This window comes from Phyllobates terribilis, unplaced genomic scaffold (genome assembly GCF_046119375.1).
Source record: "Phyllobates terribilis strain yellow unplaced genomic scaffold, ASM4611937v1 Scaffold_2__4_contigs__length_985480577, whole genome shotgun sequence".
Taxonomy (NCBI): Eukaryota; Metazoa; Chordata; class Amphibia; order Anura; family Dendrobatidae; genus Phyllobates; species Phyllobates terribilis.
The window spans coordinates 506,565,554-506,584,834 of NW_027362762.1; the positions used below are offsets into that span (position 1 = coordinate 506,565,554).

A 19,281-nucleotide genomic window follows, 5' to 3' on the forward strand; every position below is an offset into this window, starting at 1 on the left:
TATCTATATATATACATACACAGTATATATATAAAGATATAATTTATTTTTTTCCCACATTTGTCTACTATATGAATGGTCTCAAATTTCTCTCTCCAGCTGTATACTGTTGCCCAGATCAGGAAAACTTGGGATTTATTGCTTCATATCACTTGAAGAGTCACTTGCTGGAGTCCATTGATCTATAAAACTATATTTCTTTCAAGATTTTGTTATCTGTATATTGTCCATGTGGATTTGCCTTTCCTTATCCATTTGTAATGCCATTTTTTAATCTTTTACCCTTGCATTTTCATAATTGTTATCATAAAGATGTATAGGCTTCAATATACAAACATGGGTACGGAAAGTATTCAGACCCCTTTAAATTTTTCACTCTTTGTTTTATTGCAGCCATTTAGTAAATTCTAAGAAGTTCATTTTTTTCTCATTAAAGTACACTCTGCACACCATCTTGACTGAAAAAAAAACAGAAATTCAGAAATTTTTGTAAATTTATTAAAAAAAGAAAAACTGAAATATCACATGGTCATAAGTATTCAGACCCTTTGCTCAGTATTGAGTAGAAGCACCCTTTTGAGCTAGTACAGCCATGAGTCTTCTTGGGAATGATGAAACAAGTTTTTCACACCTGGGATTGGGGACCCTCTGCCATTCTTCCTTGCAGATTCTCTCCAGTTCCGTCAGGCTGGATGGTGAACGTTGGTGGACAGCCATTTTCAGGTCTCTCCAGAGATGCTCAATTGGGTTCAGGTCAGGGCTCTGGCTGGGCCAGTGAAGAATGGTCACAGAGTTATTCTGAAGCCACTCCTTTGTTATCTTAGCTGTGTGCTTAGGGTCATTGTCTTGTTGGAAGGTGAACCTTCGGCTAATTCTGAGGTCCAGAGCACTCTGGGAGAGGTTTTCATCGAGGATATCTGTACTTGGCCGTATTCATGTTTCCTTCAATTGCAACCAGTCGTCCTGTCCCTGCAGCTGAAAAATACACCCATAGCATGATGCTGCCAACACCATGTTTCACTGTTGGGATTGTATTGGGCAAGTGATGAGCAGTGCCTGGTTTTCTCCACACATACTGCTTAGAATTATCACCAAAAAGTTCAATATTCGTCTCACCAGACCAAAGAATCCTATTTCTCATAGTCTGGGAGTCTTTCAAGTGTTTTTAAGCAAACTCTATGCGGGCTTTCATATGTCTTGCACTGAGGAGAGGTTTCCATTTGGCCACTCCGCCATAAAGGCCCGACTGGTGGAGGGATGCAGTGATAGTTGACTTTGTGGAACTTTCTCCCATCTCCCTACTGCATCTCTGGAGCTCAGCCACAGTGATCTTGGGATTCTTCTTTACCTCTTTCACCAAGGCTCTTCTCCCACGATTGCTCAGTTTGGCTGGACGACCAGGTCTAGGAAGACTTCTGGTGGTCCCAAACTGCTTCCATTTAAGGATTATGGTGGCCACTGTGGTCTTAGGAACCTTGAGTAATGCAGAAATTCTTTTATAACCTTTGCCAGATCTGTGCCTTGCCACAATTCTGTCTCAGAGCTCCTTGGGCAGTTCCTTTGAGCTCATGATTCTCATTTGGTCTGACATGCACTGTGAGCTGTGAGATCCTATATAGACAGGTGTGTGCCTTTCCAAATCAAGTCCTATCAGTTTAATTAAACACAGCTGGACTCCAATGAAGGAGTACAACCATCTCAAGGAGAATCACAAGGAAATGGACAGCATGTGATTTAAATTTGAGTGTCTGAGCAAAGGGTCTGAATACTTATGACCATGTGATATTTCAGTTTTTTCTTTTTTAATAAATTTGCAAAAATTTCTACATTTCTGTTTTTCTTTCAGGCAAGATGGGGTGCAGAGTGTACTTTAATGAGAAAAAAATGAACTTTTTAGAATTTACCAAATGGCTGCAATGAAACAAAGAGTGAAAAATTTAAAGGGGTCTGAATGCTTTCTGTACCCACTGTATGTCATACCTGTAACATTTTAAATATAAAATGTTGCTGTGCGCAAAACTTATAATAAAGGGAACCTGTCGTGTCCCCAAAAGCTATTAGCCTGCAGATATAGGGTTAATTTGCAGGTTAATATTGTTCTAAAGCTGTTCTGATACGCTGCAGAGATGGCTGTCAGTCAGTGCTGGGGGCGTGCTTATAGCTGCTGCTCACTATGTACTGAGTGGAGACTGAAGCCTTCTATAGCATGCCTCTATGACTGAAAGCCGGAGGAATCAAGTTCATTTCATCCCAGTAGCCAGGCTTTAGTGTGTCGGCCAGGGAGCTTTAGAATGATATTAACCTGCAGATTAACCTGCAAGTAATTATGTTTAGGGACATGAGAGGTTCCCTTTAAGTATTTTATTATTCTGTTCATAAATACAATGGTTGTAGCTTTACAGGGATGCTGAACACAATGCATTATGCACAATATCATAAATGAGACTGTAAGGTTTTATTGAGTTCTGCATCTGAAATGTTCTTTGGCGCACAGATTTAATGAAAATTAGCCTCATTTGTTGTGTCTTTAGAACGCTTTCACAGTATGTAACCTCTGTGACTCAGCTCAAGCATTTCTTCCTTACAAGCAATGTAACAGCAAATTCCCACTTGGTAAAACCATTTCTGAGCATCTACATTCTTACCCCTAATTATGAGCTGTGAAACTGAATTCTGATTAGTGGAATTGGATGCGTTTCACGTAGCAGTTTATCAATACTTTATACTTGGCTCTCAAGGCCTCAGAAGTCTTTCTTCAGAGTGCTCTTCACAGCATAAAAGTTTTATACCTTTTATCTTTGATGCAGTGTGAGAGCTAGCCTGCAGTACTGTTTGCTGAGTGACTTATTCTATCTATACTGGAAGGGGTGACATTGTATTAATGACACTTTCTTTGATCCACAAGAGCTTAGTGCTTGTGACTGGCAGAGGTCACTTCATCAGTGCAATCAACGCAAGGTCACCTCTTGAGATTATAGCAAAAATCATTTCTGCAACTGCAAATAAAACAGGATGTCTTCTTCTACTATGGAGTATTCATTCATTATAGTTTCTAACATCTTTAAGAAATTAAATTAGCAGCTCAGAATGGCTATAAGACTGAACTATATTAAAACATATGTCCCATCCATGAAAAAAAGTAACTGCTTAATAAAAATAGATTTTAAACAATGATATCTTATATACAGTACAGTGGGGAAAAAAGTATTTAGTCAGCCACCAATTGTGCAAGTTCTCCCACTTAAAAAGATGAGAGAGGCCTGTAATTGACATCATACGTAGACCTCAACTATGAGAGACAAAATGAGAAAACAAATCCTGAAAATCACATTGTCTGATTTGGAAAGAATTTTTTTAAAAATTTTGTTGGAAAATAAGTATTTGGTCAATTACAAAAGTTCATCTCAATAATTTGTTATATATCCTTTGTTGGCAATGACAGAGGTCAAACGTTTACTGTAAGTCTTCACAAGGTTGGCACACACTGTTGCTGGTCTGTTGGCCCATTCCTACATGCAGATCTCCTCCTCTAGAGCAGTGATGTTTTGGGGCTGTCGCTGGGCAACATGGTCTTTCAACTCCATCCAAAGATTTTCTGTAGGGTTTAGATCTGGAGACTGGCTAGGCCACTCCAGGACCTTGAAATTTTTCTTATCAAGCCACTCCTTCATTGCCCTGGTGGTGTGCTTGGGATCATTGTCATGCTGAAACACCCAGCCACGTTTCATCTTCAATGCCTTTGCTGATGGAAGGAGGTTTGCACTCAAAATCTCACGATACATGGCCCCATTCATTCCTTCATGTACACAGATCAGGTGTCCTGGTCCCTTAGCAGAGAAACAGCCCCAAAGCATGATGTTGCTACCCCCATGCTTCACAGTAGGTATGGTGTTCTTTGGATGCAGCAAGCATTCTTTCTCCTCCAAATACGACGAGTTGTGTTTCTACCAGCAGTTCTACTTTGGTTTCATCTGACCATATGACATTCTCCCAATGCTCTTCTGGATCATTAAAATGCTCTCTAGCAAACTTCAGATGGGCCCGGACATGTAATGGCTTAAGCAGGGGGACACGTCTGGCACTGCAGGATCTGAGTCCCTGGTGTCATAGTGTGTTACTGATGGTAGCCTGTGTAATATTGGTCCCAGTTCTCTGCAGGTCATTCACTAGGTCCCCCCGTGTGGTTCTGGGATTTTTGCTCACCGTTCTTGAGATCATTTTGACCCCACGGGGTGAGATCTTGTGTGGAGCCCCAGATCGAGGGAGATTATCAGTGGTCTTGTATGTCTTCCATTTTCTAATTATTGCTCCCACAGTTGATTTCTTCACACCAGGCTGCTTGCCTATTGCAGATTCAGTATTCCCAGCCTGGTGCAGGGCTGCAATTTTGTTTCTGGTGTCCTTCGACAGCTCTTTGGTCTTCACCATAGTGGAGTTTGGAGTGTGACTGTTTGAGGTTGCGGACAGGTGTCTTTTATACTGATAACAAGTTCAAACAGTACTACAGATAATGAGTGGAGGACAGAGGAGCCTCTTAAAAAACAAGTTACAGGTCTGTGAGAGCCTGAAATATTGCTTGTTTGTAGGTGACCAAATACTTATTTTCCACCAAAATTTGAAAAAAATTTCTTTCCAAATCAGACAATATGATTTTCAGGATTTGTTTTCTCATTTTGTCTCTCATAGTTGAGGTCTACCTATAATGTCAATTACAGGCCTCTCTCATTTTTTTTAGTGGGTGAACTTGCACAATTGGTGGCTGACTAAATACTTTTTTTCCCCACTTTATATGACAATGGCATGTAGTAGATATAAGCCTTTATAACTTGACTGGGTCAATTTTTGCTTTTCCACTTCCATTTATTCTCCCAATTTCCAAGAAACATGTGTTTTTTTCTATTGACAAATAAGGACTTGTTTTTTTGCAAGATGAGTTGTAGTGTTCAATCACACTATTCATTTTACCATATAATCTCCTGAAAAATAGTAAAAGAATTAGTTTTCATATTTCTTGTTCAATTGTGAAATGGGAAATAATTGATTTTTAAAGAGAACCTGTCAGCAGGATTTTGCAAAGTAAAGTACACACATGGCCATATTGGCACTGGGATACTGATTAAAATGATACCTGCAGTGAAGGAATCCGTTTTGTGGATTTTGTATAATCTTTGTGTGAAGTTTTCATTTAATGATTTCTTTGTTCATCGAGGCCGGGCCTGTGGGCAGGGTCTTTTCTTGGTGCTTTGGTCTCTTATTCATCTTCTTGTTTGAATGATAAGTCATTGTTCCATCAGTGACCTTCCTCTTATTTTAAATATCGCATCAGCACAGTAACTGCTGTGGTCTCTAAAAAACCATTGCCTCCAACAAAATGGCGAAGGCAACGCATGCACAGACACATCTTCAAGTTATCCCCCTTGTTCTTAATCTGCACATGGACTGCCCACCACAGGTATCATTTTAACCCCTTTATGACCAATACCTATATGTCATAGGTCGCCTTCCTTCCATTAGTGCCGTCTCTGGCGCTGAGCCTGCATCTTTTCTGGCACATGACAGGTGATTTTATCAGCTGTCATGTGCCCCTAACAGCCATGGGTGGAATCAAGATCCAGACGTGGCTGTTAACATGTTTAATTCGGCTGTCAATCTCTGACAGTGGCATTTAACATGAGCGCGCAGGAAGCGTGTCACTAGCCACCCCCATCAGTGCCCCTGTCATATGATTGCAGTGCATCGATGGGTTGGCATGACAGCCGGAGGTCAAAAATACACATATTTGGTATTGCTGCATTCAGAAACGCTCGATCTATCAAAATATGAAAATAATTAATCCGATCGGTAAATGGTGTAATGAGAATAGAAATCAAAATGTCAGAATTACATTCTTTTGGTCGCCGCAGCACTGCAATAAAATGCAATAACAGGCGATAAAAACATCTTATCCAGCACAAAATGGTAGCAAAATAAACGTCAGCTCGGCTCGCAAAAAATAAGCCCTCACCCATCCCCAAATCTCGCAAACTGGAGACGCTACGGGTCTCGGACAATGGCGCCATTTATTTTTTTTACAAACTTTGGATTTCTTTTTCGCCACTTAAATAAAAAAGAACGTATACATGTTTGGTATCTGAGAACTTGAAATAACCTGGAGAATCATAATGGCAGGTCAGTTTTAGCATTTAGTGAACATGGTAAAAAAAAAAACACAATTGTGGAATTGCACTTGTTTTGCAATTTCACCAAACTTGGAATTTTTTTCCCATTTTCCACTACACTATGGTGTTTTTGAAAAGTACAACTCATCCTGCAAAAAACTAGCCCTCACACAGCCATGGTAAAATAAAAAAATTATGGCTCAGGGAGCAAAAAACGAAAGCGCAAAAAAGGAAACTCCTAAGGTGGTGTAGGGATTAATCAGTAATCATTTTAAAAAGAAAAAAGAAAAGTCCCTTTGCTTGGCACAACATTTATTGGTTTTGCACATTTTATGCAACTGTGGCAGGTGCTGGCTTTTTGGATATGTAATCACCTAGCATTTCTTAGTTTGTCATTTTTGGGAAGATGGTGATTTTTGTTGGAAAAGATAGAAAAAAAAATAAAACAATGTAGTATTTTATCTGTGCATGTCTGTTTTTGCATAGCAAAAGCAATCTAACAACCATCCATGCCATGCATATACTGGGGTCCTGCTGAAACATTTCTAAAATAGAGACAAGAAGAATTCTAGCACCAGGCAGATCTAGTAAAAAAATTCCAAAAATGTATTCAGATTGCAAATCATCAGGATCTGCTGACAGCTCACTTTGAACTTACCTACCATTGACTTCTTATATGTTTTTGGTAGGAGACAAGTCCAGAGACTCTGCAGTCCATGGTAACATGTTTAGGTCATGCAGGCTGAACACAGTAGCACAACCAACATGTGGCCTGATGATGTTGTGTCCTATCCTGAGTCAATTTTGAAAAATGTCTATACCACTGGTTTCACAACCAAAGCAGTGTATCACCAATTTGATATCCTACCTGGAATAAAGACTAGAGAGGTATGGTAACAGTATATTATGCCACCTCATACTATTATACCAAGAATTGGACTGGTGTGACATTCCCTCATGAAAGCCTCTAGCCTCTGTTGCTCTATTTCAGCTTCTGATCTGCTGTACATCTAGGATTGTAGGTCTATTTCTGAGAATATGGTGGAGTATGGCACAATGTATGGTAGTTGGACCCCTCTAGTTTTTATTCCTGGAACACTAACATCTCGGTATTTTATTAATTTGGCTGTGAAACCAGTGGTATGACCATTTCTCCAAAGTGTCCAGGAGCTGTTTCTCAACACAACAATGCCAAGACGCATGCTACTCTTGCCTCTATAAAAATCCTGCTTGTCCTAAATGTGCTACCACTGCCTGCTTCATTTCCGGACATGTCTTCTATCGAGCACACCCCGGACGCTGTTGGTCAGCAAATTCAAAGGAAGATGCCAGCAGCGGATCTTGATGATTTTTATGCTCAAATGTATTCAGTTTGGCAGATCATTCCTCAAACATCCATTAATATCCTCATTAATATCATGACAAGGTGTGTGAGTGCATGTTTTTCTGTATTTGGCACTCATATTAAGTACTGAATAAATCAAGATGTTTTGAAAATGTTGTTTCCATTTCTTCTCAATTTCGCATATCATTCATGTTTGTTGATTCTGTGATTTCCATAATTCGACAGAGTGAATGTATATTGGATCTCATTTCTTAAAATTGTATAAAATGAAAACTGAACTTGTTGCCCGTAGCAGACAATTCTAGAAAATGAGCACTACTTAACCCCTTTATGGCCTATGATGTATATATGTCATAGGTCGCCTCCCCCATCGCCAGAGCTCGTACCTATTCAGGCACATGACAGCTGATTTTATCAGCTGTCATGTGCCCCTAGCAGCCCTGGGTGGAATTGCAATCCACCCATGGCTGTTAATATGTTCAATGCCGCTGCCAATCTCTGACAGCGGCATTTAACATGATTGCGCCATGATTGCGCCAGAAGCATGTCATTAGCTCTGCCCATTGGCGCCCCTGTCACATGATCACGGCGTGCCGATGGGTTGGCATGACAACCCGGGGTCTGCAGGAGACCCCTGTGGTTGTCATTGCCGAACTGCTGTGAGCACCGCCGCCCATAGCAGATGAGCATTTTTGTTACACATAACAGGGCTGAAGCACAGCTATGTGTAGCACAAGTGATCAGAAGATTGCAGTTTCAAGTCTCCTATAGAGACTATTGAAGCATGTAAAAAGTAAAAAAAAAAGGTTTTTAAAAATATAAAAAAAATGTAAAAATATAAATATTCAATTCACCCCCATTTCGCCCCATTCAAAATAAAACAATAAAAAAATGCATATATTTCATATTGCTGCATTCAGAATCGCCCAATCTATCAAAATATAAAAATAATTAATTCAATCGGTAAATGGCATAACAAGAAAAAAAATAAAAACGGCAGAAATACCTTTTTGTGGTCTCTGCAACATTGCAATAAAATACAATAACGGGCGATCAAAACATTATATCTATGCCAGAATGGTTTCAATTAAAACATCAGCTCGGCACGCAAAAAATAAGCCCTCACCCAGCCCCAGATCCCAAAAACTGGAGATGCTACAGGTCAAGCAAAATGGTGCCATTTTTTTTTACAAACTTTTTTTCACCACATAAATAAAAAAGAACCTTTACATGTTTGGTATCTGCAAACTCGAAATGATCTGGAGAATCATAATGGCAGGTCAGTTTTTGCATTTAGCGAACATGGTAAAAAAAAAAAAATGTGAAATTGCACTTTTTTGCAATTTCACCACACTTGGAATTTTTCTTCCCATTTACCAGTACACTATATGGTAAAATCAATGGTGTTGTTCAAAAGAACAAATTATACCTCAAAAAACAAGCCCTCACATGGCCTTATTGACGGAAAAATAAAAAAGTTATGACTCTGGGAAGAAGGGGAGCAAAAAACAAAAATGCAAAAATGGAAGGTGGTGAAGGGGTTAATGATTGGTTGTTATAAGCAACTGAGTTGTTATGCTAATTTTTAAATAAAGACTACTAAGTCCATGCTTGATCTATAAATTCAGTGGGGGAAACTTATTTGCATTGCCTTTTCAAATTATAGTCTAACGGGTGCCTGCTGGATTAGGATGCATCAAATTTATTAATTGGTCCACATACTGAAGTCTATGCCATCCTAAAACTCGTGTAAATGTACACTTTAGTGTTGCGAGAAAGTGCTCGGAAAAGGGGTTATCTGATCACGCTTGAGACCTAACAAAATATCTTCGGTGTGCTCGCAAAATATGTTTGCGTTGTCACGCATGCATGTCTCTCGGCTGTTAGACAGTTGAAACACATGCAGGGATTGCCTGTTTGTGAGGCAATCCCTGCATGTCTCACGGATATCACACAGCTGCGAGACATGCAGCCGCGGCGACGTGAACATATTTTTCGAGCACGTCAAAGATACTCAGAATTCGAGCGTGATCAGATAACGCCTTATCCAAACACGTTCGCGCAACACTAGTACACTTATATTTCAGCCAATTTCTGGCTAAAATATGCAACTTACTTCCCAACTGAAAACTAGTGTAAAGGGGTCGTCCATCCATATTCTATTTGTTAAAAAGCCCAAAACAAAGTATATATACTCATTGAGTTTGGCTTATATTTTACCTGATATATTTACAGTGCTCAGCATAAATGAATACAACCCTTTGAAAAATAAGATTTTAATCAATATCTCCCTGTACAGAAGAACAATTTCCAAAATTTTGACAAGACTGAGCTTCATAGAATATTTTTTTAACCTATAACATGAACATAATATTAATAATGACTTTCAATACAAAATCTTCAGTTTTACTCAAATTAGTTGATCCAAAAATGAATAAAGTCCACGTCAAAAACTACTACATCTCGTATTTTGTATGACCTCCATGACAGCAGCAAGTCTTCTAAGTATGGAATGAACAAGTTGGTAACATATTGCAACATTTATTTTTTTTCCATTCTTTAAGCACAACCTCTTTTAGAGCCTGGACTCTGGATGGTGACTGATGCCCAACTTGTCACTTCAGAATTCCCCATAGGTTTTCAATAGGGGTCATATCAGGAGACATACTTGGCCACTGAATCACTTCACCCTTTTATTCTTCAGAAATGCAACAATGTCCTTATATGTGTGTTTTGGATCATTCGTATGTTGGAAAAGTGCACATCAACCAGGCTGATGGAGTGATGGTAGTATCTTCTCTTTCAATATAGAGAAGTATATCTGTGAATTCACGATATCATCAATGAAATGTAGCTCCCTATCAGCAGCACTCATGTAGTCCCACATAAGGACACTGCCACCACCATATTCCACTATAGGAGCTATGCATTTTTCTTTGTACTCCTCACCTTTGGGATGTTAGACAGTTTTAAAGCCATCAGGTCCCAAACATTTATCTTGGTCTCAGCACTCCACAGTAAAGAGTCCCAGTAGTCTTAAAAAGTTTCCGCATGGGCCATGGCAAATTGTAGGTGGGATTTTTTGCGCATGGGCATTTGAGGAGAGGCTTCTTTTGTGGATGACATGCATACATGCCATTCCGCTGCAGTGTACACTGTATTGTCTCACAGAAAACTCCTGGGTTTGGCTTTCTAATTATTTAGCTAACTGCAATGAACTTGCATGTCTATTTTCTTCAACCTTTCTCATCTGAAGTTGCTCCTGTTTAGATGTGGACTTCCGTGGTTAGCCTGGATGTCTATGTGAGATGGCTGCAGTTCCATCTTTGTTAAAGGGGTTGTCCACTACTATTAAAAATAGGCCAATGTAATTTTATGATGAAAATAAGTGTCTTTGTAAATACCTTGAGCAGGTGTTACTGCCTGTGAGCGGTGCAATCACTGACCACTCACAGGCATCACGTGACCCCCCACTGATGTCACATCAAGTGAGTTGTGACATCAGTGATGCGGTTCCCGTGGTACCTGCTGGGTTATGGGTGGGGTTACCCCGCGCGTCACACCCTGCATCCACCGCACGCTTTTCCAATGAATGGAGAGAGGGAGAGCATGTGGTGGATGCTAAGTGTGATGTGCGGAGTAACCCCGCCCACAGCCCAGCATCCACCATGGAAAGCAGAAGAGAGAGACCTCCGGGGGTCATGTGATGCCTGTGAGCGGCCTGTTATAGCGCATATAGACACACACAGATCTGCTACAAGTACATATATAGACACACACAGTTCCACTACATATGCATATATAGACACACAGGTTTGTTATACATGGAAATATAGACAAACACAACTCTACTACTGTTGGAACTCTCCTGTTAGGTTTTTTCTATCTTGCTGGTCACATGACCTTTTTTGCTTATTTAATCCTGATCTGCCCTCCAGGCCTTGCTGGACTTCATTGTAATTTCTACTCTTAAGTTAGCCTGGTGCTTAGTTACCTTTCTCAGTCTGTTTAGCTAGGTCTTCGGACCTTTATGTTCTGTGTTGTGTGTTTGTCTTTTACTGCTACAATTTCTGCTAGGAGATGTCCAACTTTATCCCAGTCCCTAGTTCTTGTAGGGATCCCTCCCTTGCATCTATAGGTCTTCGTACAGACTAGCCGAGGACTTTAGCGGGTCTGATCGCAGGATCAGGTTCCTCGTTACATCGTAAGGATCTAGCTTAGTTCTATTGTAGGGACAGATCTCCTTTCTTTCCTTAGTGCTTGTAGCAGATCATAACAGTAAGTCCAGCCCAAAAATATCTCTAAGGAAAGACTTCCAGTTTCCATCATGGTGTCAGTTCAGGATTTGGCTCAACGCCTGCAGGGACTCTCTCTGGAGGTGGCCGAGCTCCAACAACACGTGAGTAGCTGTTCTGGAGCATATTTTGTGGAGCCAAAGGTACGTTTGCCTGATTTATTTTTTGGTGATCAAGAAGATTTTTTTTCCTTTAAAAATGCTTGTTTGTATTTTCGTTTGAGACCCAGATCCTCTGGTGATGAATCACAGCGCATAGGGTTCATAATGTCACTTTTGCGCAAAGAACCTCAGGGATGGGCCTTTTCTCTCCAACCCAGTGATCCATGCTTTAGATCAGTGGATAGTTTTTTTTCTGCTTTGGGTTTGTTGTATGATGATCCTGATCGTGTCTCATCAGCTGAGACTGAATTGAGACGTTTGAGGCAGGAATCAGGTAATGTGGAAAAATATTGTTCTCACTTCCGTCGGTGGTCTGCCCAGGTGGGATGGAACGATTCAGCTTTGAAAAGTTTGTTTCTTGCGGGACTAGGTGAAAGGGTTAAGAATTTGCTGATTGCTTATCCCACACCTGGAAACTTGCAGGAGGCAATGCAATTAGCTATACGGGTGGACAGGAGACTGCGTGCAAGGGTTAATGAGAGTAAATCCTCTGCCATGTCAGCTCCGAGTCTTGAGAGGGTCTGTATTGACATTGGAGAGCCGATTGAGATTGGGGCGAAGGCACCCCGCTCTCAGGAAAAAGACCGCAGATCTTCTGAAGGTTTGTGCTTTTATTGCGGGAAATCTGACCATTTTATTAAGAACTGTGTGCTTCGTAAGAACAAAGAAAAAAAAAAGGTCAGTTACGCCCATATTGCCTGTTTAAATACTAAGGGGGTATTTCTTTCTGCTACTACTGCTGCTCAGGAAGAATTAATTGAATTTCGGATATTTGTGGATTGTGGTTCTACTCTGAATGTGATTGATGGGGGATTCTTGGAAACACTTAAATTAAAACCCAAACCTTTGTCATCCCCTATTGCTGTGTTTTCTGTCGATGGCTCCCCCTTGAAGAGTGTTACTCACAAGGTCTGTGAATTTCCCCTCACTATTAATGGTATTCACCAAGAAAAATTGGATTTGGTGGTATTAAATTATTTGCCTTCTCCAGTAATTTTGGGGTTACCCTGGTTAAAATTGCACAATCCTGTACTGGATTGGTCTACTAATGAAATTAAGTCCTGGAGCCCTAAGTGTTATGACAAGTGTTGTAACGGACGTATTGCTGCGGTGGAAAAAGGGGAATTACCTATACCTATTCAGGATTTTTGGAGAGTTTTTTCTGAGGAGGAGTCACAAATTTTGCCTCCCCATAGAGACTATGATCGTACCATTGAATTTGTCCCTGGAGCGACTCTTCCTAAAAGTCGTTTACTTAATCTTACTATTCCTGAGAGAAAGGCTTTGGAGGAATACATACAGACAAGCTTGGCCGCCGGTCACATTAGGCCTTCCAAGTCTCCTGTGGCTGTTTGATTTTTTTTTGTTAAAAAAAAGGACGGCGGTTTACGTCCTTGTCTGGATTTTCGTGAGATTAATAAAATTACTGTACGCAATCCTTACCCACTGCCATTGATTCCTGATTTGTTTAACTAGTTAGTGGGGGCCAAGTGGTTCTCTAAAATTGATCTCCGGGGGGCATACAATTTGTTGCGCACTAAGGAGGGTGATGAATGGAAGACTGCTTTTAACACTCCTGTGGGTCATTTTGAGAACCTGGTTATGCCTTTTGGTCTTACCAATGCTCCAGCATTTTTTCAGAATCTTATTAATGACATCCTTAGACCTTTGATCGGCAAAATTGTGGTTGTGTATTTGGATGACATTTTGATTTATTCACCGGATCTGGAGTCTCATTGGCGGAGCGTACGTGAGGTATTACAGTTATTAATTGACAATTCGCTTTTTCCTAAGCTGGAGAAATGTGAGTTCGCTGTACAGAGAATTAGTTTTTTGGGCTACATTATCTCCAGCGAGGGCTTTGAGATGGACCCTGTGAAGGTTCAGGCAGTTCAGGAATGGCCTAGGCCTATTGGTTTGAAATCGATACAGAGGTTTTTGGGTTTCGCCAATTATTACAGAAAATTCATTAAAAATTTTTCTATAATTGTCAAACCACTGACTGATCTCACCAGGAAAGGTGCTAATGCGGTTCAGTGGACTACTGAGGCCATTGAAGCTTTTGTGTTTCTAAAGGAGAGGTTCAGCTCTGCTCCCATCCTTATGCAGCCTGATGTGACTAAGCCGTTTTTGGTTGAGGTTGATGCTTCTTCAGTGTTGGTCGGTGCGGTGTTGTCTCAGAAAAACAAGGATGAAGTACATCCCTGTGCTTTTTTTTCAACAAAATTTTCTGAGACTGAACTTAATTACGATATTGGTAATCGGGAATTGCTGGCTATTAAACTCGCATTTGAACACTGGCGTCATCTCTTGGAAGGTGCTGAATTTCCCATTCAGGTTTTCACTGATCATAAAAATCTGATCTATCTTGATGCTGCCAAGCGCTTGAATGCCCGTCAGGCTAGGTGGGCACTTTTTTTCTCGCGGTTTAATTTTTCCGTTACTTACATCCCGGGTACCAAGAATGTTAAAGCTGATGCTTTGTCTCGCAGCTTTTCTCCCATGGTCGGTGCTGAGGAGGAGGGGAGCATTTTACAAGAAGGTGTTGTGATTGCTGCATTGGACTCCGTTTTGGAAGATGAGATTCTTAAAGCACAGGAGAATGCCCCATCTAACACTCCCCATGGGAGGTTGTTTGTGCCTAGGACCTTTAGGAGAGATTTGTTTGTTGAGTGTCATGAGTCTCGGTTGGCAGGTCATCCAGGAATTTCTGAGACCAAGAGACTTGTGGGTCGCAGTTTTTGGTGGCCTGGATGGCAGAAGGAAGTCATTAAGTGGGTGCGTCAATGTACGGTGTGTGCTAGATCTAAGTCTTCACATACTCCTGCAGCGGGGTTGCTTTGCCCTCTGGAGGTTCCTAGTGCACCTTGGACACATCTGGCTATGGACTTTATTACTGACCTTCCCCCCTCTGAGGGTTTCACAGTCATCTGAGTGGTCGTGGACCGTTTTAGCAAGATGTGTCACTTGGTTCCTTTCATCAAACTGCCCTGCGCTAAGACACTCGCTAAGGCCTTTGTCAAGGAAATTGTCAGACTTCATGGCGTTCCTACTGACATAGTTTCGGATAGGAGACCTCAGTTCGTGGCTCGCTTTTGGCATGCTTTTTGGAACAGGTTGAGAGTTCATTTGTCGTTTTCATCCGGATATCATCCTGAGTCTAATGGCCAGACAGAAAGGAAGAATCAGGATGTTGAGCAGTTCTTGCGTTGTTTTGTGGCAGACAATCAGGAGTGGTGGTATGAGTTTCTGCCACTTGCTGAGTTTGCTCTTTTGCTCTTAACAACCATACATCCTCTTCTGCTGGTTGTTCGCCTTTTTTTTGTTGTTCTGGGAGTCATCCGTCTTTTGAGTCATTCTCCAAATTGGTATCGGCTGTGCCTGAGGAGGAGAGTTTTTCCAGTGATTTGGAGAGAGTTTGGACGGATGTGCGTGGTAATCTTCAGGAGGCTAACAAAAAATCTATTAGGTACTTTGATAGGAAACGGCAAGAGGTTTTGTTTGCTATTGTTGACATGGTTTGGTTGTCCACTAAGAATCTGCGGTTGAGGATTCCTTCTAAAAAATTGGGTCCCAAGTTTGTAGGGCCCTTTAAGGTGCTTCAGGTAGTTAACCAATCTGCTGTTAGGTTGGAGGTTCCTACCTCCTGGAAGATTAATCCGGTGTTTCATGTTTCTCTGTTGAAAAGAGCTTATGTGTCGGATGGAGATGCCTCTGCCACTGTTCCTCCGGTGGTGGAGGACGGGGAATATGAAATTTCCCGCATCCTAAATTCTAGACGGTATAGAGGGAGTTTGCAGTATCTCGTCGCTTGGAAGGGTTTCGGACCCGAGGATAACTCATGGGTGAGGGCGGATGATGTTTCTGCTTCCAGACTCGTCAGAGCATTTCACAAGAGGTTTCCTGATAAGCCTGGGCCTAGGGGATCCGGAGGATCCTCATAGAAGAGGGGGTACTGTTAGAACTCTCCTGTTAGGTTTTTTCTATCTTGCTGGTCACATGACCTTTTTTGCCTATTTAATCCTGCTCCGCCCTCCTGGCCTTGCTGGACTTCATTGTAATTTCTACTCTTAAGTTAGCCTGGTGCTTAGTTACCTTTCTCAGTCTGTTTAGCTAGGTCTTCGGACCTTTATGTTCTATGTTGTGTGTTTGTCTTTTACTGCTACAATTTCTGCTAGTAGGTGTCCAACTTTATCCCAGTCCCTAGTTCTTGTAGGGATCCCTCCCTTGCATCTATAGGTCTTCGTACAGACTAGCCGAGGACTTTAGCGGGTCTGATCGCAGGATCAGGTTCCCCATTACATCGTAGGGATCTAGCTTAGTTCTATTGTAGGGACAGATCTCCTTTCTTTCCTTAGTGCTTGTAGCAGATCATAACAACTACATGCACATATAGACATATCCCGCTCTGCTACATGCACATATAGACATTCACAGCTCTTCTGCATGCACATATGGATACATACACAGCTCTGCTACATGCACATATAGACACACACCGTTCTGCTACATGCACATATAGACATACACAGCTCTGCTACATGCACACTACAGTGCATGCACATATAGACATACACAGCTCTGATACCAACACACTACATGCACATATAGACACACACAGCTCTGCTACATATAAATATATAGACACACACAGCTCCACTACATATGCATATATAGACACACAGCTTTGCTACACATGGAAATATAGACAAACACAGCTCTACTACATGCACATATAGACATAAGCAGCTCTGCTGCATGCACATATAGACATAAACAGCTCTGCTATATGCACATATAGGCATATCCAGCTCTGCTACATGCACATTTAGACATACACAGCTCTGCTACATGCACATATAGACATGCACAGCTCTGTTACATGCACATAGACATACACAGTTATGCTTCATGTGCAAATATACATACACAGCTCTGCTGCAAGGACATATAGACATACCCAGCTCTGCTAAGTGCACACTACATGCAAATATAGACATACACAGCTCTGCTGCATGTACATATAGACATACACAGCTCTGCTACATGCACATATAGACATACACAGCTCTGCTACATGCTAGTGTCTGCACTAGCATGTAGCAGAGTTGTGTTTGTTTATATGCAGGAGGAGAGAGGGCAGCTCTCTCTTTGATCGGGAAGGACACAGTGTCAGCATTCTCCTCCATCACAGGAAGCTGCCTCTGAAATAAAAGAAGCAAACACTTTTTAACAAGAGTTTTTGTTGTTAAAATGCGTCTTATAGTTCAGAAAATATGGTAATTTGTTCAGAAAACTACTTTTTTGGGTGTGCAAAATAACAAATCTTGTTTACAATCAATGGTCCATATATATGGAAGTATTTTGTAGTATGGTGTCTCATAGAAAATATTGATTCTGAAAGGAAATGTTTTCTGACAAATCTGTTGGATGTACTTATGCTGAGATCAAGTGACAAAAATGTGGAGTTTTATTAATGCGTCAAGCAAGACTTCAGTTGGGAGGCTGAAACATTTTGCCTAGGTGAGTTATTAAAGCTACGCTTTTTTATTCTCACTTGGACCCCTTGAGTTCTGCTTCTACTACTGTTTTTTGTATAACCAGTAGACATTGCTGGCTTCTGCCTTAGAAGGGACTTCAACAGAGACAGGACTGTGCCACTATTTATTTTTTGATGGATAGATAGATAGATAGATAGATAGATAGATAGATAGATAGATAGATAGATAGATAGAGTCATTTATTGGTTCGTCACCACTGAGGCCAGTGATTGGCTACAGTGATCGTGACTGGTTCTTCTAGTAGAAGAACTAAGACAGTAGCAACACGGTATATAGGTGCGAATTCATTTTTGTTATTTTTGTTGTCTTATTTTATTTTTAAATAGGAGTGAGGAAACCCTTCATATAGGTTTATGAGAAACCTGCATTTATTTTTTTCCTATGCCAGTATGTTCTTTTCTTTTTCATGTTTTTTTATTTTTTATTAATACATGATAATATGTAATATGTTAGCATAAACTAATCATAAGGCCAAGTTCATACAATAGTGTTTTACATATGTGTAACGTACATATTTATGCTGCACATATATGCTTGACTGTTAACGTGCTGGTGATATAAAATATGTGAATATTTAAGATGCACAGATTATGTTACTTTGATGTCTTCTAAATTCACACAATAGCTATTTAAGTGAACGGACGAGTTTCAAAATTCAGGAACATCAGTAAGACTTTTATATCATCACCGTATCTTGGCTCAGGAGGAGAAGAGCTTAATTAAAAATCAACTTAACATCACTAGTTTCACATAAATACTTTTTTTTCAGCATTAAAAGACTTGAAATACTGTATAAATTAAAACAATGGTGTAACATGGAAGCCATTTAATTTATAATTACAAGCATAGTGGATCTGTATTCTGCATACAAAGACATATACCCGGGTGAAATTGATCTGTTGGTTTTTATTGTCTAATAAATGTTTTGCTTCCAGTGACATATAATTAAAGGCACAAAGAGAAAAATGATTAATATGCTTTAACAATTGGGTACCCTCATGGAGACATGTAATAAATATTTTTTCTTTGTATTTATTTTTGCTGCAGGTTTAGCCCTTATGAATGGTACGATGCGCATCCATGTAACCCAGGAACTGATGTTGTGGAGAACAACTTTACTTTGTTAAACAGTTTTTGGTTTGCTGTTGGTGCACTAATGCAGCAAGGTAAAGGACAAGTCCCATGGGACTGCTTAATTTTCATCTTCTTTCAATACTCCAAACCAAGATGTTTGTTACATTTTGACAGCTGTTAGAAAGAAAAAAATAGCTATTGTCAGGAAAAAATATGTGTAAGAAATCATGTTGTCACCTTCTTGTCACAAAACACAAAGAGAAACTGTTTCAAGGTATGCTGTCATCGAACGACAATATGCAGAACATACTTTATATACGTGTGTGTCACCTCTAGCAACTAACAATTCAAAAGATAGGGAAAAAAGACAAAGATTAGAGGGGACATTTACTTACACTGTTATTTCATACAAAGGTCTTAACCAAAAGCCACCTAATAAATTAGGCGCACTTTAGGCAATGTGCCAAGCTACTCCCATAAAGCCCCGTCTACTTTTTAGAGAAGTGACAAGAACTACATAAGACAGATTGCTATTTTGCCCATGGTGCATATGTTTTGTTAAATTTCTCTCTGTTTGTTTTTAACTATTTATTTGATTGAATGACTCACACAAACTTACTAGAGTTAAAGTTGAGGACCATGACCAACATACTTAGCATAACCTAGTCTTTTTATCAGGAAGTCAGT

General features: G+C 40.3%; 1 protein-coding gene across 1 annotated transcript in view; it reads left to right on the forward strand.

Moving 5' to 3' along the window:
- Positions 1-19,281, forward strand: part of GRIK3 (glutamate ionotropic receptor kainate type subunit 3) — an 849,506-nt gene that overhangs the window by 766,998 nt on the left and 63,227 nt on the right. Inside the window, exon 12 of the mRNA XM_073665899.1 lies at positions 18,568-18,686. Coding sequence (XP_073522000.1) covers positions 18,568-18,686 — 119 coding nt within the window. The remainder of the gene's footprint in view (positions 1-18,567; positions 18,687-19,281) is intronic.